We start from the raw sequence: 23,775 nt of genomic DNA, 5'->3' as shown, positions 1-23,775 counted from the left end.
AATCACTTCTTTCTGTTTAATTAATCCCTTAATCATTACATAGTGCCTTTCTTCATCTTTTAACAGTTTTTGTGTTAAGGTCTATTTTGTCTGATATTAGGATGGAAACACCTACCCTTTTTTGCTTTCTATTATCATGGAACATCTTTTTCCATTCTCTCACTTTCATTCTATGTGTATCTTTGTTGGTCAGGTGTGTTTCTTATAGGCAGCAAGTAGATGGGTCTTGTTTTTATCATGCATTCAGCAAGTCTGTATCCTTTAACTGGAGAGTTGAGGCCATTTACACTTAAGGTGACTAATGATAAGTAACAACTAGGCCCTGCCGTTTTTCCATACATATTCTTCTTACCTACTTTGAATATCTTTTGTACTTTTACTGGAGGATTTTCTGCCTTATCATTCTTGTGTGTAGCATATCCTTAAGCATCTTTTATAAGGCTGGATGAGTTGTGACAAATTCCATTTCTGTTTGTTGCAGAAGTTTTTTTTTATTTCACCTTCATTCATAAATGAGAACTTTGCAGGGTACAATATTTTAGGTTGTCAGTTTTTTTTTCCTCTCAAGGGTTGGACTATATCTCACCATTCCTTTCTAGCCTGTAGGGTTTCTGATGAAAAGTCAGCTATGAGTCTAATTGGAGATCCTCTGAAAATAATCTGATATTTTCCTTGTGCACATTTTAGAATCTTTTCTTTATGTTTTATTGTGGAAAGTTTGACTACCATATGTCGTGGTGACGGTCTTTTCTGATCATGTCTGTTAAGAGTTCTATGTGATTCCTCTTTTTGGATGTCCCTTGCTTTCTACAAATTGGGTAAGTTTTTTGTAATTACTTCACTAAATAGGCTTTCTAGTCCTTTCTACATTTCCACACCTCCAGGAACTCCTAAGACCTGTATGTTGGGTCATTTGGATTTTATCTCCAATGCTGTTTTTAGTTTTCTATTTCCTTGGTTTGAGTTTAAGATTTCCAAAGATTTGTCTTCTAGTTTGGATATTCTTTCTTATGCCTTGCTAAGTCTGCTGTTAGGGCTTTCCCCCACACTTTTATTTGATCTACTAAGTTTTTCATTTCTAATATTTCATTTTGATTTTTTTTTAAAAAAATCTCAATTTCACGGGAAAAATGTTCATATGTATCACGAGTGGTTCTCTTAAGTTCATGGATTTGCTTTTGATTTTTTTTGAGTAATCCTATGTTTAACATTTTGAATTCTGTTTCCAGCATTTCCTCAAACTCTTCAGCTTCGCATTCCAATATTGAAATGGTGTTGTGTTCCTTGGGGGAGGACATGGTGTCTTCCTATTCTTGTTTCTTGGATTTTCCATTTCTTTTTAAGCATTTGTGGGGTTGATTTTTTTCACATCTGATGGCTTTCATTTTTTATTTATTCCGCTGTGGCTTAGTGGGATGTCTACACTGTCAGTGAATACCAAGAGGAATGTGGTGGATGTGGCCAGGGAGCTCTGGTCAGTGCTCCAGGGTGGGGCAAGTATCCATGGTAACATCAAGTTAGTCATGGCAGATCTCAATGCCTGGGTGTTAACCCCCAGTGTGTTCCATGCATGTATGATCTGCATAGTTCTGACTGCAAACATAGTGAGCGTGTGGAGCCATTCCCAGTGATTGTCCAGAGACCCAGTTACTTCCTGTACCTTCTCATGTAACTACTGAGTCCCCATGGTCTCAGCACACTGGCTCCCACACTTGCTGAGTTCAGAGGTTCTATTTGCCCTAACAGCCTTTCCAATCAACAGAGAATCAGATGTTCTCGAGACAGCTCTGCCTATGTGTTTTTGATACTCGGAGGCTGCAGGCACCTCACCATCCTACATGGTTGCCTAGCCACCTTCTATCTATGCTTAAGATCAGTGGGTACTGTGGATTGTTCCCTCCACTAGAATCACTGTATCTCATGGGTACACAAGACCACTGGCCGGTTGTTGCTCCGACACTGTTGCCAGTACTGCTGTGAAGGTGGAGTCCTGTCTCAGCCATTTGCTGTGCGTGTACACAATGGCTTGCACAGCTACTGCCCAGGCCTGAAATGGTGCCCATCCTTTCTCAGCTGGGCAGTGGCTGCTGTTGTGGGGAAGCTGAAGTGAGACAAACATGTTCCCTCTGCTTCCATCAGGGCCATGGGCAACCACTATCCCCCAGGGCTCCAGTCCAGATGCATGCCGCACTCTCACTCCAGTTATATTGCCACAGGTTGCTGTAGTCTGATCTCACCTCTGTTTCTAAGCTGCTGCCTGCTCCAGCTCTCAACAGCTATGGTCATGTGCTGTACTTGTATTTGTGCTGCATGTCTGCACTCTCCACACAGGTCCACAGGGTTCCTCCTATCTCGTAGGATTTCCAGTGTTGCTTTCTCTTTGATTCTTCCCAGAAAGTGTACCTCCCACACCCCTTTCACTATTTATCTCAAGCCCAATGTATCACATCTGCCCCCCCCTTAAGATGCCACCTTGTGGGACTCCCACTTTATATAAGATATTTGAGCATCCACAGATTTTGATATCTGTAGTGTTCCTGGAAGACAACTCCCTATTGATACAAAGCAATGACATTATTGTTTTCAGTCAGGAGGGGATAATGACTATTACTTGATTGATTCTTTCATCATAATTTTTTTAATGGGAAAATATGTGAATCAATGGTTTTCAGATTTAGGATAGTATATATTGAAATGCTGTGATTCTTGAGAGAACAAAAACACAAAGTTGTGTTTATATGATTGTACTTTTGCCTAAAGGAACTTTCCAAAATGAGGCATTGGGAAATGAAGTGTAAGCAGAACATAGAGTTTTGCTGAGCTAAGGAGAGAAAAAAAAGATTGAAGTTCAGAGACAGAGAAGTGGCTGGAAATCATGAAACAAAAGTGTAGGAAAAGAGAAAGATGCACAAAATAAGAGCTCCAAAGGTATGCATATAAATCCCCTGAGTCTTTAGTAGAATACTCAGCATTGTATACACTTGTCAAGATACTTTAAAGTCAGCAGCTAAACAGACTCTGAGGCATATATTTGGCTAGGTGACATTTGTGATGGAGAAACTAGAGAAGCTTAACTGAGCATTCAGGGACCTCAACTGAGACCCCGGTAAGGATGTATTTTAGGGACAGATATATTCTAACCCTAAAGTAATGTTTAATGAAATGTGCCATATCAAACTTAGAAAAGAAAGCTGATCCACAGTAACTCAGACACCTAACAGAACAAATTTCAATATTCTTTAATGGTAGAGAAGAAAAAAATTAAGTCTCCACACATACCCAATATACACTGAAAACTGCTGAGTATTTGAAGAAGTAGAAAAATGTCATCTAAGCTAGAAGAAAATTCAGTAAAAACAGAAATGAGAGAAATGATAGAGTTCACAGGCAAGGATGTTAAAACAATAAAAACACTAAAAATATGTTCAAAGATTAAGAGAATCCATGTATTGGTGAGGAGAGGAATAAAAGATGTAAAAAGGCATATATGAGAGTTCTTCAAAAAGAATATGGAAAAGTAGAATTAAAAATATTTCTTTTCCTGTAAAACATTTAAAATCCATGCATAGTTTTTGCATAATGTGCATTTTCCATGAATTTTTCCCAAACAAACCTTTTATTTAAGGGATACAAATTTCATAAGTAAAACTTTAAGAATATAGTTATTCTTCCCACAATACCCACCTCCCCACCCATACTCATACTGCCAAAGGAGAACACTGACAGGCAGCTGGGTCTGGGAATGCCTTGGCTTACCCTGAGGATGGAGCAGCGTTGCAAGGCTGAGTGGATCCCCTACTCCCTGTGTCTTTGGGAATACTGCATGTTATGGCTGTGGGAATTATGTGACTGCATGATAGGGCATGGAGTGTTACTGGATCTCTGGGCAATCCCTGTGTCTAGCACGAGAGGCTCAGAGTTCCCTGAGTGTCTGTGGTGGGTCATTGCAGAGGATTGTGTATTCACACTACATACTGCACAGATCCTGAGTGTGGTTAGTGCAAATGTGTGGTTGGGGTGTGTATCCACTGTGGACTTGCCCTGGACATTGATCACCTTGGCAGAAAGAAGGTGAGGCAGTGGTCACACTAGCCGACATGAGCATATCCTTCCCCCTGCTGACAATAGATCCACCATGCCCAGAGTGGATGGTACTCTGGACATTTCCACCACCCCTGAGCACTGACTGGAGCTCCTTGGCCCCATCACACATGCCTCTGAGTACCCATCGAAGGAGTAGACACTTCACTAAGCCACATAAGCATATTTCATAGATAAAAGCCATTAGAGGAGGAAACCAGTGTGTGGTTCAACAAATGCCATAAAAATAAATATACAAAAATGAGAAACAGGAACAAGGAAGACAATATGACTCCCCCAAAAGTATCCAACAACACTTCAATATTATAAAGTGGAGAAAAAGAGATTGATGAAATGCCTGAAAAAGAATTCAAAATAATGATGATAAAATTACTCAAAAACACAAAGAAGCAAAATAATGAGTTCAAAAAATACATACATGACATAGATGAAAAATTATCCCATAAGATTGAAGAAAAATCAAACTGAAATATTAGAAATGAAGAATTCCATATGTCAAAAAACACAATGGAAAGCAGTAATAACAGATTTGGTGAGGCAGAAGAAAGAATATTTGAGCTAGAAAACAAATATTTGGAAAGAAGAAGAAGAAAACAAGAAAGGAGAAGGAGGAGGAGGAAGAAACTGGGGAAAACTGAAAATGGTGTTTGAGAATTAGGGGATACCAAAAATGACCTAACATAGGTGTCTTAGGAATTCTTGAAAGAGTTAAAATATAGAATGGATTATAAGACCTATTCAGTGAAATAACAGCAGAAAATTTACCTAATTTGGAGAATGAAAGGGACTTCCGAGTATAGGAATCACATATAACTCCTAATAGAGGTGAACAAAAAAGAGCTTCACTACAACAAATTACAGTCAAACTTTCAACAGTAAAACATAAAGAAATGATTCTCAAATGTGCATGAGAGAAATGCCAGATTACCTTGATGATCTAAAATTAGATTGAGAGCTGATTTCTCATCAGAAATTCTGAAGGCTAGGGGAGGATGGAGAGACATAGTCTAAGTCCTAAAAAAAAATACAAAAAAAAAAAAACCTGTCAACTCTGAATAATGCACCTGCAAAGCTCATATTTATGAATAAAGGTAAAATAAAGACCTTCCAACAAACAGAAATTGAAAGCTTTTCATATCCATCTAGCCTTACAACTGATGCTTATGGATGAGCTATACACAAAAACACAAAAATAGTCATAATTATGAAAGAATATATGGTCAATCCTAGAGAAGGTTCCATGTACTGCTGAGAAGAATGTAAAGTCTTTAGATGTAGGATGAAATGTTCTGTAGATATCTGTTAGATCCATTTGGGCTATAGTGTCATTTAAATCTACTGTCTCCTTGTTGATCTTCTGTCCTGTTGATCTGTCTATCTCTGAGAGTGGAGTATTGAAGTCCCCCAGAACTATTGTATTGGGGTCTAAGTCTCCCTTTAAGTCCCTTAACAGGTCTTTTAAATAAACTGGTGCCCTGTAATTAGGTGCATATACATTGATAATCGTTATATCTTCCTGTTGAATGGATCCCTTAATCATTAAATAGTGCCCCTCTTTGTCTCTCCTAACAGTTTTTGTGGTAAAGTTTATGTTGTCCGATATTAAGATGGCTACGCCCGCTCTTTTTTCATTGCTGTTGGCATGAAACAGTATTTTTACACTTTGTGTTTCTGTGTGGGTACAAACTGATGAGATCTTTACTAATTATATACTGAATTGATCTTCTGTTTATAAAGATAATTGGAAATGAAAAAAAAAACCTGGTGTTAAATTGGAAATGGCATAGAAAATTAATTAATTTTTAAAAAAATATTATGTAGGATCTCTGTCTTTAATGTGCTGTACACTCTTATCTAATGCTATAACTAGACTCCAACAGTATTTTTTTCACTTCGTGTTGCTATATGGGGGCAAACTGTTGAAATCTTTAGCTAATATATACTAAACTGATCTTCTGTATATAAAGAGAATATAAAGAGAATTGAAAATGAATCTTGATGTGAATGGAAGGGGAGAGGGAGCGGGAAAGGGGAGGGTTGCGGGTGGGAGGGAAGTTATGGGAGGGGGGAAACCATTGTAACCCATAAGCTGTACTTTGGAAATTTATATTCATTAAATAAAAGTTTAATAAATGAAAAAAAAAGAAAGAATATAAAAGCAGAAAATCTCCTAGTTAAAGTACAAAGGAAATTCAAAGCAAACAATAGGAGTGTTTTTGAGAACACAGCAAGGCCAAGTCATAACTTATCAATAATAACCTTGAATGTAAATGGCCTCAACTCTCTAGTTGGAAGATACAGACTGGGTTGGTGCTGTGGCTCACTTTGTGGCTCCTCTGCCTGTGGCGCTGGCACCCTGGGTTCTAGTCCTGGTTGGAGCACTGGATTCTGTCCCAGTTGCCCCTCTTCCAGTTCAACTCTCTGCTGTGGCCCGGGAAGGCAGTGGAGGATGGCTCAAGTGCTTGGGCCCTGCACCCCCATGGGAGACCAGGAGGAAGCACCTGGCTCCTGGCTTCAGATTGGCGCAGCACACTGGCCATACTGGGCATTTCGGGGGTGAACCAACGGAAAAGGAAAACCTTTCTCTCTGTCTCTCTCTCTCTCATTATCTAATTCTGCCTGTCCAAAAAAAAAAAAATACTGAATGGATTAAAAAACAAGACCCATCTTTTTGCTGCCTACAAGAAACACATCTTACCAGCAAAGATACACACACATTGAAAGTTAAAGGAGGGAAAAGGATATTCCTTACTAATGGAAAACAAAAAAGAGCAGGAGTAGCCATCATCATATCAGACAAAATAGATTGTTACACAAAAAATTATTAAGAGACAAAGATTGGCATTATGCAATGATAAAATGATACATCCAGTAGGAAGATGTGACAATAGTAAATCTATCTGGACTCAATGCCAGGCATCTGGATACTTAAGGCAAATGCTAATGGATCTAAAGGGAGACATAGACTCCAAAACAATAACAATGAATGACTTCAAAACTTTCTACAGTGGGCAGATTAATCTAGACAAAAGGACCAACAAAGAAACAACACAGCTAATCTACACTGTGAACCAAATGGACCTAATTGATATTCAAAGAACATTTCATCCCACAGATGCAGAATACATTCTTTTTATCAGTCCATGGAACTTAAAATCAGACATGAAAAAGGAACTGTTACAATGGACACCAAAGAAATAAAAGAATCATCAGGAATTACTATAAACAGCTATATGACAACAAATTGGAATATCTAGAAGAAATGGATAGATTTCTGGACACATAAAATCTACCAAAATTGAGTCCTGAAGACAGAGAAAAAACCCAAGCACAGCAATAACCAGGGGGAGTAATAAAGACCTCCCCCTTCAACAAAGAAAAGCACAGGACTGGATGGCATTCACTGCCAAATTCTACCAAGCTTTTAAAGAACTACTTCCAATTCTTCCAAAAAATATTCAAAACAATTGAAAAAGAGGTAACCCTCCCAAACTCCTTTGATGAAGCCAATATAACCTTAATTCCAAAACCAGAAAGATACAACAAAGAAAGAGAAGTATAGAAAAATATCTCTGACAAACATACATGCAAAAATCTTTAACAAAATACTATCTAATTGAATCCAATAACACATTAGAAAGATCATTAACAAGACCAAGTGGGATTTATCCCTGCTCTGCAGGGATGGTTCAACATTCAGAGATCAATAAATGTGATACAGCACATTAACAAACCAAACAACAAAAACCATATGATTATCTCAATGGATACAGAGAAAGCATTTGATAAAATATGATGTTCTTTCATGATAAAACTTTAAGCAAATTGGATATAGAAGGTACATTCCTCAACACAATCCAGGCAATTTATAACAAACATATAGCCAGCATCCTATTGAACGGGGAAAAGTTAGAAACATTCTTACTAAGATCCAGAACCAAACGAGGATGTTCACTTTCACCATTGCTGCTCAGTACAGTCCTGAAGGTTTTAGCAAGAACCATTAGGCAAGAAAAAAATCAAAAGGATGCAAATTGGAAAGGAGGAAGTCAAAATACCCCTGTTTGTAGATGACATGATTCTATACATAGAACAACCAAATAAGATACTATTGGAACTCATAAGAGACTTTGGTAAACTTGCAGGATATAAAATCAACACACGAAATAAGCACCCTTCATGCATGTATATAGATAATGCCGTAGCTGAGAAAGAAATTATTGGAGAGTGGCAAGATGGCGGAATAGTAAGGGAGCACACTGATAGTCCGGGAAGAGACAGTTTAATAAAAGTGGAGATATTGCAGGTTCAAGGAAGAGTAGAGGAAGAAACAGCAGAGGAAACTCTTCCGGAACTAGTGATTCACAGTGGACCTGCGTGGAGAGCGTGGGAGCCCAAGTTTGGGACACCAGCAGCAGACTCAACACACCAGCACTGGAATGCGAGGTGAGCCGAACTTCAATAGCCCGAGACACCAGCAGGGAAGCAGAAAGAGGAGACTAGAGGAACCGAGGCTTGAAACCCCGTGGGGAAAAGTACACCAGGCTAACTAGAAGAGAGAGAGAGAGAGAGAGAGAGAAAGTGACCGATAAGACACGAGTTTCAATCTCTCTGCTCACCTCTCAAAGGCGAGCAAGACAAAGAGCAGACGCCATTTTGGACATACGTCATAAGCAGAGCGACCTCAGGTCTGCACCGGCCGTGAGCCTAGCAGAAAAACCTGACTCTGGGCGGGTGAAATAACAGGAGATTCATGTGAGTGCTCTCCAGAGACGCTACAGTTTGGTAGCCTTGGCAACCCAGTGGGAGACTGCAGGAGAATTTGAGCTCACACTGAGGGCAGCAGATTCCCTGTGTGGTCCTTGGGAAAGAGCTTCCAATTTCTGGCTCCTGTGGGTATATCATTCGCCTGCTAACTACCTCTAATTCGGTTCAGCTGTGCGGAATTACGTCCCTTTTGAATCAAAAAAAAAAAAAGAAAGAAAAAAAAGAGATATTTACCATGCCTAACCTGGGAGTGTCATCTTTGGCACACCCTCAAACCTGAGGAAACAAACAGAGCTCTCAGGCCACACTCATCTCAAGCCTCTAAGGCTCCATCGAAAGCAGACAGTCCACTTAATATAGAAAATATAAAAAGAAAAAACACCACAGTGAAGCAACCAAAGAATATATCCAATACGCCAAACAAACGCAAAAACGAGGTAACAAGAACAAGGAAGACACTATGATGCCCCCAAATGAAAAAGACACCCCAATTCAAGATTATGAAGATGATGAGATAGAAGAAATGCAAGAAGTGGATCTCAAAAAATTGATAAGAACATTAAGAAGTTCTCAAAAACAAATTCTTGAACTACAGAAATCCTTAATGGACAAGATAGAAAATCTCTCATGCGAAAATGAAATATTAAGGAGGAATTGAAATGAAATGAAACAACTAGTAGAACAAGAAACTGTGATAGTGATGAGAAATCATAATGAAATGAAGAATGCAATAGATCAAATGACAAACACATTAGAGAGCCTTAATAACAGAATGGGTGAAGCATAAGAGAGAATATCGGACTTAGAAGACAGAGCACAGGAAAGGAAATAGTCAAACCAAAGAAAGGAAGTGGAAATTAGAATTCTAAAAAATATTGTCGGGAATCTACAGGATACTATTAAAAAACCCAGCATTCGGGTTCTAGGTGTTCCAGAAGGCATGGAGAGGGAGAAAGGACTAGAAGTCCTTTTTAGTGAGATACTAGCAGAAAATTTCCCAGGTTTGGAGAAGGACAGAGACATCTTAGTACAGGAAGCTTATAGAACACCTAATAAACATGACCAAAAGAGATCCTCACCACAACATGTTGTAATCAAACTCACCACAGTGAAACATAAAGAAAAGATTCTAAAATGTGCAAGAAAGAAACGCCAGAACTCTCAGAGGATCTCCAATTAGACTCACAGCAGACTTCTCATCAGAAACCCTACAAGCTAGAAGGGAATGGCGAGATATAGCCCAGAAACTAAGAGAGAAAAACTGCCAGCCCAGAATATTATATCCTGTAAAGCTCTCATTTGTGAATGAAGGTGAAATAAAGACTTTTCATAGCAAACAGAAACTGAAATAATTTGTTGCCACTCATCCTGCCCTGCAAAAGATGCTTAAAGATGTGTTACACACAGAAACACAGAAACATGGTCATCAATATGAGAGAAGGTAAAGGAAGGAACCTCACAGCAAAAGATCACAGGAAGCACAAGTCCTCTTTGACATAGAATTAAAATCTGATTCTCTGTTAAAGCAATGTGTTAAAATAATCTATTATGATCTCTTGATGTCTGTTAAATTCTAATTGTTCAAAAACAGCTGAATTTTTATTAAGAGCTATGGGTTATTGAAATATGTGCTTATTTTCAAAGATTTGAATAATCACCTTGTAACAATGATCAAATATGGTCTATGTTTTGTCATGATTTTAAGGAATCTTATTTCAACCAGATATTTTGGATTTTGAGCCTTCTTGGCATTCTTGACAGGCATTCAAAAAATCAAAGTTCCAAACAATCTGGACTCTAAAATTTCCAGTAAATCTTGGACTTTGATTTTTCCAGTTTGGGCCCAACTGAAAAAATCAAAGGACCTATGTCTCTCATCTTATAGAGACACCAACTAATCAGTCTATTTGGATTATATTAGAAGTACTGTCAAGATGTGACGTGGTACTAAATTTTAAGTTTCTATAATGGAAAATGCTATTAACACAAATGTTTGAGAATTAACAAGTCTAATGATCTTGTGTTACTAGACATGATAGTTATCTTAATGAGAAAGCCCCAGAGGCCTAAAGGGTTAAATACTTGTAAAATCCTACAGGTGCTTTCAAAAATACTGTGAATTAAGCAAGTGCCTCTTGTTGGTTGATGAGTTTATAATTTTAAACATGGCGACTTAAAGTCTTTTGTCATCCACAGTTATATATGATTTGCTGCTCAAAAAACTAAAGTGTTCTGTGTTTAGCTGTCCTCCTATAGGTTCCTATGGACTTTTTCCAGCCACTTCTTTTGTATTCAGTACTTTGGGATGGCTCTGTAAACAGATGAAGCCAATAATGTATTAACAGTACCAACTGAGAGAAAGTATGGTTAACTGAGGTTACTAAAAAGAAAAAGCAATTCAAATCAATTGGCAATCCACAAAAAGAGTTAAAGATTTTAAAATCTATTATTGAAATTGCTATATTGGTCTATTATGCTATGTTATATGTGTGTACATATTGTATGTCCACATGGGAAAATTTTATTAAGAATTTTATTTTAAATGGCTTATAGATAAGATTGTCCATCAATTTAAGCTGCTAAAATTGATCAAAGATACATTTTAATTCATGTGACCTGAATCTCTGTATCATATGTTTTATACTTGTTGGTAGAAAGAAACTAAAAACATTTTAGATGGTTGTGCTTAAGTTTACTGGTTAAACAAACTACACCATGTTAGATATTTAAGAGGTGTTTTCAATTACATGATTCTTAAAATTTATAGAAGGCATTGGACCTTCTGGTAAATGTTTTCTTAAGTTGTTATCTAATGGTTGAAATGGTTTGCTAAGTATTCATGTGATATTGCTATTGTCAGCAAGCGATCTAGGACTTGCTCCCTCATTTCTCTATTCTAAGCCCAACTTATTCTTTCATTTCTCTATTCTCTTCAAGGTAGGAAACTAATTCTATTATAAAGGAATCTGTAGGACGCACAATTTAATCTTTAGACCTTATAAAAGAGATGGCTAACATTTTTCTGTAATAGCATAGCCAAAATAAGAACTTAAATAATAATCTCATAGCTAGATTCACTTCGCCATCAGCAAAGTAAACAGTAAGTTAGAAAAACCTCCCTTTCAGACCAAAGGGAAAGAAAGTTTTTAAGTGAGAATATAATTTTCCTCATGGGCATTGTCTACCTTAGAAAAACTACTACAGAACATGCCTGTGACTATAGACTTGTAGTTCAGGCCACCGAAGATTAGAGATGGGACTTGAGCACTCCCTTGACTTGCATCCTCTGGTCTGCTTTAACACAAACCAGGAGGAAAAGAAAGCTCGGCATCAGAAGCAATGGGTGGCAGGCCTATTAATGGCTGATCTGCACAGTGATCTGCCCTCAAGGAGACCCAACAGGCCAGTCTACTGCAGTGACTTTCAATGTGGTAAGCCTGGGCTTCAGCAGAAGTCAGCTTGTGAAGAGCCCTGGCAGCTCTGCCAAGAGTTGGATCACTGGAAATGGACCTGCCCTGGAGTCGAAGGATGCCCAGGTCAGAGCCACAGATCTTATTGGCTCTAAGCTGAAAAGCCCTTCACTCAGCCCAACTTCCAAAGTGACCACTGCAGCTGAGGGGATGGTCAAGTAGGGTCAGCAACATTGCAGGCAGAACTGTAAATTTCTTGTTAGAGATGCCACCTGCCTTTACCTGGCCAGCTCTCCTCCCAGGCCAGCTAAGTAATGAAAGTCAACAGAGTGCCTTCCCCTAAGAGGTTCACACCTCCCTAAGGATGTGCCCCATGTGAAGAGATAGATAGGTCTGGGCCTCTTAACTTACAAGGCCTAAAGCCCACCAGATTATTATCAAGCCCCTTCTGTCAGGTTATATTTGCCTCTCAATCAGAAAACTTAATTGCAGCTTAGACAGCACCTTTCTTAGCTCCTCTAATAATGACTCTGTCCTTTGTTCTAGGCCCTGTCTAGCGCACTTGGGCCTCATTCCTTTGTAATCATAACCTCTACTCTACCACCAATGGCTCTACTCCCAACCTGTGTGTACTGATGGTCCTCTTCCCCACTTAATGCTGTGTAATTGTTCAGACCTGGTTAATGCCACTCTTAGGATCATTGGTTACTATCCTCACTCTGTCTTTTATGACCTTGTCTAAATATGATCAGAGTCGGCGAACTTGGGAGGCTTCCATAGCCTTGGCAACTCATGACGAGAGCCTAGAGTGATTACTGGCACCATAAACTAGAGTGTCAATTTGTTGGGTCAACAACAGGAGTCACTGTACACTTGCTCCTCATATGGTATCTCTGTCCTTAATGTGCTGTACATTGTGATTTAATGCTATAACTAGTACTCAAACAGTATGTTTCACTTTGTGTTTTTATGTGGGTGCAAACTGTTGAAATCTTTACTTAATATATACTAAATTGATCTTCTGTATATAGAGAGAATTCAAAATGAATCTTGATGTGAATGGAAGGGGAAAGGGAGCGGGAGAGGGGAGGGTTGCGGGTGGGAGGGAATTTATGGGAGGCGGAAGCCATTGTAATCCATAAGCTGTACACTGGAAATTTATATTCATTAAATAAAAGTTTTAAAAAAAGAAATTATAATAACAGTATCCTCACAATAATTTAAATTCCTTGGAGTAAATTTAACCAGGAAGTGAAAGAACTCTATGATGGAAATCATTAAATATTAAAGAAATAAATATAAGAAGACACAAAAAATGGAAGAATATTCCATGTTTGTAGATTGATAGAATTAATATAATCAAAATGTCCAGACTATACAAAGCAATTTACAGATTCAGTAAATCCCACTCAAAATACCATCACAGTTTTCTCAGATCTAGTTTTGATGATTATATATTTTAAAATTTAATGCAAAATTTATTTTACAATTTAATTTTATTATTGTTTATAGCTATTGCCTATATTCCCACTGAATTGTGGACTTTTTACTGTCTACTTGTTGAACTCTTTATTTAGCAGAGCATTAAGATTTTGACTACAATTCATATTAAAAATATGTTATCTCAAAATTTAATACAGAAAAAAGAGAGGAAGTGGGAGGAATGGATGAAGGGAACTATCATTATATTATTAGAATTGTATCTGTCAACCACATGAAATCTGTTTTTTGTTAATATCACATTAGAATTATTGAGAGTTGTGCTGTAGTAATTATCATGCATTTGCTGTGATCCTGAGAATGTAATCAATAAATAAATTCTTTAAAAATAAAAAATTATAAATATTAGCAAAAATTCATTTGAAAATTTCTTTAAAACACATATAGTTGAGTCTAAAACGTAGAAATGAAATATAAGAAAAGAATAGTACAATTGATAGGAGAGGGGAATAGAAACATACAATAATTACTGTTGTAATCTTACATTATACATGAAATGGTGATGTTTTATGAAAGTGTGCTCTGGCAAATAATGGAGCATAATGTAAAACTCTGAGTAACTACTTAAAAGTAAAGCAAAGGAGGTTCCTGTTGTGACACAATGGGTTCAGTTACTGCTTATGATACCAGCACGCAAATGGGTGTGCCAATTTGAGTTCTAGCTCATCTGCTTTTGATCCAGCTCTCTGCAAATGCACCAGGGAAGGCAATGGAAGACCAAGGTCAGGAATCCTGGTTCCTGGCTTCGAGTCTGGCCTGGTCTTGGTTGTTGTGGTCATTTGGGGAGTAAACCAATGGATGGAAGGGTTCTCTCTTTCTCTCTCTGCCTTATAAATAAGTAAATAAACAAATAAATCTTTCATAAAGCAAAGCACAAAAGTATAGTCATACCTTGGAATCCATAGGGGATTGGTTCTACAACCCCTGTTGATGTCAAAATCCACACTCAAATCCTTTATATAAAATTGGAAAGAATTTGCATATAGCCTTATAGAATCATCCTAGATACTTTATTATTTTTATTTATTTATTTATTTTTTGACAGGCAGAGTGGACAGTGAGAGAGAGAGAGAGACAGAGAGAAAGGTCTTCCTATGCCGTTGGTTCACCCTCCAATGATCGCTGCGGCCGGCGCACTGCAGCCCGAGCATCACGCTGATCCAAAGCCAGGAGCCAGGTGCTTCTCCTGGTCTCCCATTCGGGTGCAGGGCCCAAACACTTGGGCCATCCTCCACTGCACTCCTGGGCCATAGCAGAGAGCTGGCCTGGAAGAGGGGCAACCGGGACAGAATCTAGCACCCCAACAGGGACTAGAACCCGGTGTGCCGGCGCCGCAAGGCGGAGGATTAGTTTATTGAGCCGAGGCACCGGCCTATCCTGGATACTTTAAATAATCTCCAGATTATTTATAAGATCTGATACAATGCAAAAGCAATGTAAATAGTTGTTACACTATATTGTTTAGGAATAATGACAAGGAAAAAATTTCTGCACATGTTCACTACAGACTGATTTTTTTTGAAAGGTAATTTTGATATGTGTTTGGTTGAATCTCCTGATGCAGAACTCACATAGACATGGATGGCTGACTGTGTAGTTAACAAGCCAATACTGCTGATAAACTGGAATTATGAAATGTAATTAATACAAATGATTCAAAGAAAGGGTAAAATGAGATAAAGAAAAGGTGGATTAATAGAACAAATAGTAAAATGATACATTTAAGCATAGTTGTATTAATAATTAAATAAGTAAATCAAATGCTGTGAACACTCCAATTAAAATGGAAATATAGTCAGAAAAAAAGATTTAAGTCTGTTTTCTACATGAAGCACACTTCAAATATAAAGAAAAATATCTATTATAAATGAATGGAATGTTATGTATGATACAAATGCTAAACATGAGCTCACTACAGTGACTATATTGATTTCATTAAAGGAATACCCATATTAGTAAGCATAAGAGTGATGTTTCAAATTGATAAAGGGGGCCATTAATCAAGAAGACATATTATTAACTGTACACATCTAAAAACAGACTTTAAAACGAGATAGAAACACAAAATTGAGAGACAAATTCACAATCATAGTCAGATTTCTTTCTAGTAGTATGTAAGAAGTAGAGAGAAAAGTATAAATATGGCAGACTTCAACTACAGATCTAAACAACTTAACTGGCACTAATAGAATATTTAACAACAGCAGAATACTTGTTCTTTTCAAGTGCTCATAAAGCATTCACCAAGAAAGACGATGGTTTGGATTTTAAGACATATTTCAATAAATTTATTTTTTTTCAGATTTTACTTTTTAATGAACTTGTAAACAGAAAAAAAAGCTTACATTTCAAAATAAAAACAAATTCCCAGGCCACATAGATGTTTACAGTGATTACAGTTACCTAAGCAACATACATATTCAGTTGTAAGATAATAACTAAATTTGTAACGAATATGTTTTTTTAAAAAGTACCAAGAACATTATAGAGTTAAAATCCTAAGGATTATCTATTACTAAGTTTTCTTAAGTCGTTGCTTTAGATGTTGTTATTTCTAGCACAGGTAAGCAGGCAAGAGTCTTTCCTATGTTCAAAGACTGCAATCTGTGATTGCATCATATCAGCTGGCTTGCAAATGAGAAGCCAATCATTTTGGAACGTTTTAAGTGAACAACTTGCAAAACCTCCTGCTGGGGGGACGCTAAGAATGTACAAATGTGAGAATTTACCATCATCACAAATGTAGCTGAAGACTGTTCATGGTGTTCTTCTGAAATGAGATTTCAAAGCAGTATAGTTCAAAATAAAGGATATTAACAAAAAACTGACCTATGTACAACTTCTCCATTTTTAAGTGCCAACCATTTAGTGAACTCTTCCACTTGAAAAAAATGCAACAGAAAACCAGACACCATGCTTCGCTATCTCAGTTAATATTCACATCTATGGCAGCTACAACTCAGGATACAACATCACCAATGCTGCCCCATGCCAATTTATAATGAATTTAAATTCTATACACCAAAAATGATTGTCCGCAACCACTGGTTATGAACTAAAATTTCTAGATTAGAGGAGAAACAAATACTGCTCTGATCATCTGCTATGCTTCTTTGTTCTGTAATTTACGTTTAGAAACCTTTCATGTTATTCTCGGTTTTGTCAGTTTGCTTGCCGGTAGGGGTCTGGACCTGCTGACCCTGCCCATTGAGAGATGTTGCCTGCTGGACTGCTTTCTGCTTTAACATTGTCCAATCAAATGTGTAGTCATATTGGTGGTTCAGGGTCCTGAAAAGGATGCGAAATAGCTGCCTCAGATACATGTAATCCGGGGCTTCCTCAAAGCCCAGCCTACAACAGTAGTTTAAGTACATGGCAAACTCCGCAGGAAACCCCTTACATAAAACTTCGACAGGAGTGGACATCTTCTTTTCACTAATCTTTTCGTATTTTTGTTTCTTTGTTGCAGCTTTTAGTCCTTGCCATGGCAGACTGGTTCTATTAAAATACATCAAAACGTATCCTAAGGACTCCATGTCATCCCGGCGGCTCTGCTCAATACCGAGATGTGCATTGATGCTAGCATACCGCGCAGTGCCAGTGAGGTTTTTATCTTCTCTGTAAGGTATATGTTGCCTGGTCCTGTTGTCTCTATACTTTTTGGCCAAGCCAAAATCAACAAGGAATAACTTATTACAGTGACGCCCAATACCCATGAGGAAGTTATCTGGCTTAACATCTCTATGTATAAAATTCTTCGTATGCACATATTCAATTCTACTGATCATCTGGTCAGCCAACATGAGGACAGTTTTCATCGTGAACCTTCTTGAACAGAAATTGAAGAGGTCTTCGAGGCTGGGCCCCAGAAGATCCATGACCAGCACATTACAGTCTTTTTCCTGTCCATACCACCGTACGTGTGGGATGCCGACCCCACCTTGGAGAATCTTATAGAGTTTGCTCTCGTACAGCAGCTGAGGATGCCGGGCCTTCTGCGATTCCAGCTTCACGGCCACTTCCTCGCCGTTGGCGATATTAATCGCCAGATAAATGTCCCCGAAGGAGCCGGACCCGATCTTCCGGACCAGTTTGTACTTCCCGCCAACGATGAATTCGGCCTGGGAGCCGCTGCTGCTGGCCATCCTGAAGACAGAGGCTGGGGCAAAGGCCACACGCAGCGCTTCAGGGCCGTTTGAGGCCTCCGAGTGGCACGCGGGAGCCTGCGGAGCGAGGCGGCAGGGCGGCCGGCGGAGGCGTTCCCGGCGCTACGGGGCCCAGACTCGGCCGGCGGGGGCGGATCACCGCCGCGCAGTCGGGTTTTTTTGTCAGCGCGCCGATGGTGAGGGCCGCTTTCGCGGTTACTACCCTGGGCCGCTTGTTCCTGGGCTGCTGTGGCCGTCTGCTGTCGCGGCGACGTCGCGGCCTGCAGAAGGGCCTCAGAGGGTCAGGGTGGCGGTGTCGCTGGCTCCGCCCGAGGCGACCCGCGGTGCTCCGCCCACGCCGCCATCTTGTCACTCGGGCTCCAGCCAACAGAAAATGTCTGCAGGCCCCGGAGCAAATTAACGGCTAAAGTGGTGCAGATCATCTTCTAAAATTATGAGGAGGGGACTGAGTTATAAACTGACAAAAGAAATACATATAAAGAATCCACACACGGGGTTTGGGAATTAATGCACTTTTAGGTGTTATGTAAGTGGAAGAGGAAGTTAAAAGGATCATCTGCATAGTTTGAATTGATTGAAAACTCAAGCTGTAAAACCTGCATGTCGGAGTTAAAGTGGTTCTTAGAATTCTGTAGCTTTGATTGTGCATATTGGTGAAGAAAACAGGTCCAAATTCAGTGCTCTTAGCTGCTACTTTAAGAGGCTAATGGAAAGAGGAAACTAAAACCAAATTGTTTATAAGAAAATAAATAATGAGAGCTGAAATCAAACAAAGCTGAAGCCTGTGAAACCAAAAAGTATAGAAATAAATTGTGCTGTCACAAACTTCCAGAGTAGAGAGAAGGTGAGAATAATTTCCACTTCGTTTTATGAAGTCAGCTTGGCTGTAACCAAAATTCTCTACATATACCATAAAAAAAGGAAACTAAAATATTTCTTATAAACACTGATGCAAAACTCCTTAACCAAATGCTAGTAATAAAATCTAACAATATACAAAATGAATCATAAAGTATAAACGAGGTCTCTATCAGTAATAAAAGTTTGGTTTGATATTTGAAAATCAATTTAATGAAATTTGTCATATAAAAAAGAAGAAAAGTCACAATTACCAATTCAAAACTGATTAAAAAATAAACCAAAGTTTAGTCCTCATTCATGAAAAAATTCTTGGCAGCTTAGCAACAGAAGGAAATATTTTCAACTTCAGCAATAGTCATAATTAACAGTGAAAGATTGAATGTTTTGTTTCTCCATAAGAGTAATGCAAGGGTACCTTTTTTGTTGCATTCATTTAATATTGTCCAGCTGTTTGGTGCAACAAAGCAAGAAAAACTAAGTAAAGACACTGAAATAGTAAAAGAATAATTTTAAGATGTTTTTATTCATGAATGACTTGTGTATGTAGGTAGAAAGCCTATGGAGTTGAAGCAAATATACTAGAATTTATAAATAAATTTGGCAAGTTTTCAGAATACCAGACGAATACATCCAATTTATACAAATGAATTATATGTCTAAACATCAGCAACAAACAGAAATGGAAACAATTTAAAATATCATCAAATTTTATTGGATATAGTATGGTAAATGATAGTCTTTACAAATACATGAAAACCGCTGTGCTGAAAACAATTATATATTGCTGAGAGAAATGGGAGAAGATATGAATAAATGGAGCTGTATATTATGCACATAGACTGGAAGACTATTTTAAGATGCAAATTCTCTTAAGTTAGTGTATAAATTCAAACAATCTCAATCAGGATTCTAGTATGTTTTTAAAATTAAAAATTGAAGAATCAATTTAAAATGTACATGGAAATGCAAAAGATTAGAACAATCATAACAATTTTTCAAAGGAAAAGAGTAGAATATGAACCACAAATGCACATTAATCTAGACAATGTGGCTATATTACATTTAAATAAATGTAATACAATGAGGTTGTAGTAAACTTTTTCAATAGACTGAAACTATTTAAGTATGAAAATGATTACTTTTAAACATTTTAAATTGAATTGACTTTTTATTGTTGAATTGTAAGAATCCTTCATATATTTTAGATAATAGGCATTTATGGAATATAATGTTTGAAAATATTTGTTTCTAATTATTTAGGTTTCAGTTCATTTTCCTGATAGCAGCCTCTTAAGCATGAAAGTTTTCAACTTTCATGAAGTCAGGTTTATTTTTTCCCTTTAGTTGTTTGTGCTTTTAGTGCAATATCTCAGACATCATTACACAATCCAAGGTCACAGAGATTTTAAAAATTATTTATTTATAAGAAAGAGAGTGTGTTATCATCTGCCAGTTCATGCCCCAAATGTCCTCAAGGGCAAGTCTTGGGTTAGTCCAAAGTGAGGAACTAGGAACTCAATCCAAGTCTCCCATGTGGATGGCAAAAAACCAATTACTTAAGCAGTCACCACCCACCCCCCTCAGAGTCCACATTATCAGGAAGTTAGAATCAAGAGTGGGAAGCAGGTATCAAACTCAGCCATTCCAATATGGATGCAGGCATTCTAACAAAAGTCTTAACTCTTTGACCAAATTCTTACCTCCAGAGATACCAAAAGTCTTTTTAACAAACAAAAAAATTGTCTGTATTTATGGGTCCCAGAAGATGTTTCAATACATGTATACATTGTGTAATGTCCAGTCAGGATACATATATCTCTCTCCTTAAACATTTGTCATTTCTTTGTGGTGAAACATTCAAAATTCTGTCTTCTGTTTATAGCCCTAATTTATACTCCTATGGAACTGTGGTCTTTCTACTTTTTTGCTTGTTGAATATTATGATTAGTGGCAAATTAAGCCTGTGACTATAGAGTGGATTAAAATTATGGCTTTGCAAAAACTGTTAAAGAGAGGGGAGGTAGGTAGAGGAGATGGGGGGGAGCAGAGGAGTGAGGGAAGAGTGGTTGTCTTCTTGGAATTGTATCTATGGAATGCATAAAATCTGTTCTCTTTATATTAATAAAAAATTTTAAAAATAGAGAAATAACTTTAAATTATTTATAGTAACCTTCCAAGCAATAGAACTTCAGAGCTACATAGTTCAATCTGACTGTAGCAGTATTCATTAATAGTTCAATCTGACTACAGCAGTATTCATTAATAGTTCAATCTAACTGTAGCAGTATTCATTAACAGTTCAATCTGACTGTAGCAGTATTCATTAATAGTTCAATCTGACTACAGCAGTATTCATTAATAGTTCAATCTAACTGTAGCAGTATTCATTAATAGTTCAATCTGACTGTAGCAGTATTCATTAACAGTTCAATCTGACTGTAGCAGTATTCATTAATAGTTCAATCTGACTACAGCAGTATTCATTAATAGTTCAATCTAACTGTAGCAGTATTCATTAATAGTTCAATCTGACTGTAGCAGTATTCATTAATAGTTCAATCTAACTGTAGCAGTATTCATTAATAGTTCAATCTAACTGTAGCAGTATTCATTAACAGTTCAATCTGACTGTAGCAGTATTCATTAACAGTTCAATCTGACTGCAGCAGTATTCATTAACAGTTCAATCTGACTGTAGCAGTATTCATTAACAGTTCAATCTGACTACAGCAGTATTCATTAACAGTTCAATCTGACTGCAGCAGTATTCATTAACAGTTCAATCTAACTGTAGCAGTATTCATTAATAGTTCAATCTGACTGCAGCAGTATTCATTAATAGTTCAATCTGACTACAGCAGTATTCATTAATAGTTCAATCTGACTGTAGCAGTATTCATTAATAGTTCAATCTGACTGTAGCAGTATTCATTAATAGTTCAATCTAACTGTAGCAGTATTCATTAATAGTTCAATATGACTGTAGCAGTATTCATTAATAGTTCAATCTGACTACAGCAGTATTCATTAATAGTTCAATCTAACTGTAGCAGTATTCATTAATAAACTTTTCCCCACCCATTTCTTTGTGCTTCCTTTCCCAGCTTCTGGTAACCATAATTATACTTTTAATTTCTCTGTTGAGTGTTAGCACGTGATACTTGTCTTTCTGTATTTGGCTTATTTCATTTAACATAATGACCTCCAGTCTATCCATGTTGCTGCAAATGAGAGATTTCTTTTTTTTTTTCATCCTTTATAGTTGAATAATATTCCTTTGTGTATATTTGCCATATTTCCTTTCTCTGTTCTTTGGTGGATGGACATTCTCCTTTTGATAAATGTCTGTTTAGATCTCATGCCCAGTTTTTAACTGAATACTTTTTCTTTTTATATAGTTAGTTCATTATATATTCTGGTTATTAACCTTTTGTCATATATATAACTTGAAACATTTTCTCTCACTGAGTAGGTTGGTTTTTCACTCTGTTGAATGATTCTTTTGCTGTGCAGAGCTCATTTGTTTGATGAAATCCCATTCGTTCAATTTTGCTTTTGCTTATTAGGTCACAGATATTTTCTTCCAAAATTTTATACTTTTAGCTCTGACACTTATTTTCTTTATCCATTTTTGATTTAATTTTTATTTATGATGTGAACTAGAGGCTCAAACTTCTTCTTTGCATGTGAATATCTATTGTCCTAGCACCATTTGATTAGCAAATTTCTTTCTTCATTAAATTGCCTTGGTACTGTTGTTGGAAATCAGTTGCTCAAAAGATTCATGATTTATATCTGGACCCTCAATTTTTTATTCCATTTATCTAGATACCTATTTATGTCATTAACACACTGTCTTGCTTATCATAGATTTGAAGTAAGTTGTTGAAATAGCCAAATGTGTCTTCTAAATTTATTTATTTATTTGTTTGTTTATTTATTTTTTGTTTTACAGGTAGAGTTGTAGACAGTGAGAGAGAGAGAGAGACAGAGAGAAAGGTCTTCCTTTGGTTGGTTCACTCCCCAAACGGCTGCTATGGCCGGCGCTGCACCGATCCAAAGCCAGGAGCCAGGTGCTTTGCACTGGTCTCCCATGCAGGTGCAGGGGTCCAATCTCTTGGGACATCGTCCATTGTCCTCCTGGGCCACAGCAGAGAGCTGGACTGGAAGAGGAGCAACCAGGACTAGAACTAGCGTCCATATGGGATGCCAGAGCCGCAGGCGGAGGATTAACCAAGTGAGCCACGGCACTGGCCCTCTAAATTTATTTTTAAAAATATTTTTGGCTATTTATTAGTCTTTTAAAAAAGCATACAAATTTTAAAGTTAAAACAAACCAAAATTATAAACAGATCAATGACTGAAAAGACATAACAATCTTAAGCAGCTATCCAAAAAACACTAGAGTTTCAAAGTAAATGAAAGGGAAATTGACAAAAATGAGAGGAGAAACAGACAATTCCAAATGATATTGTGTACTGGATACTTTACTATTTCTTTCTTAAATATTGATGTAATAAGTAGAAATAAAGTCAGTAAAATATAGAAGAAATTGGGGAGTGAACCAGTGGAAGGAGGACCTTTCTCTCTCTCTCACTGTCTATAACTCTAACTGTCAAATTAAAAAAAAAAATAGGAGAAAAAGGAAATATGTAATTAAAAGAAAAATCTATTGAAGAATACAAAAAGATCTACAGTTTCAATGAACTTCATTTCATTGCCATTTATAATTGTCATTTAAAAATGTAGGAATACACTTTCCAGTGTCATGGAACTTTCACCGGGATATTTTATTTTCTGGAGTATAAAACAACAATAAATGCATTCAAAAGGACTAAAGTGACACAGAGTATCTTCTATGGCCATAATGGTATTAAATAAGAAGCCAATAACAGATAAGAAGAAAACACATGAATGTTTGAAAATTAAACACCACAGTTCTAAATAACCTATTGGTTAAAAAAGAAATC

The 23,775-nt window shown here is 37.3% G+C and overlaps 1 protein-coding gene across 1 annotated transcript; it reads right to left on the bottom strand.

Moving 5' to 3' along the window:
- Window positions 1-16,909: 16,909 nt before the first annotated feature.
- LOC133761050 (casein kinase I-like) lies at window positions 16,910-17,923 on the bottom strand. The gene has a single exon (XM_062193698.1). It carries the CDS (start codon window positions 17,921-17,923, stop codon window positions 16,910-16,912), a length of 1,014 nt encoding a protein of 337 aa, XP_062049682.1.
- Between the last annotated feature and the right edge of the window lie 5,852 nt (window positions 17,924-23,775).

Source organism: Lepus europaeus, chromosome 5 (assembly GCF_033115175.1).
Source record: "Lepus europaeus isolate LE1 chromosome 5, mLepTim1.pri, whole genome shotgun sequence".
NCBI classification, from domain to species: domain Eukaryota; kingdom Metazoa; phylum Chordata; class Mammalia; order Lagomorpha; family Leporidae; genus Lepus; species Lepus europaeus.
Note: the sequence above shows the minus strand (reverse complement) of the source record. Positions and strands in the feature narration are given on the sequence as shown.

Excerpts from the sequence above, each read along its gene's own strand:
- LOC133761050 (XM_062193698.1), bottom strand. The coding sequence starts at position 17,923 with ATGGCCAGCAGCAGCGGCTCCCAGGCCGAATTCATCGTTGGCGGGAAG.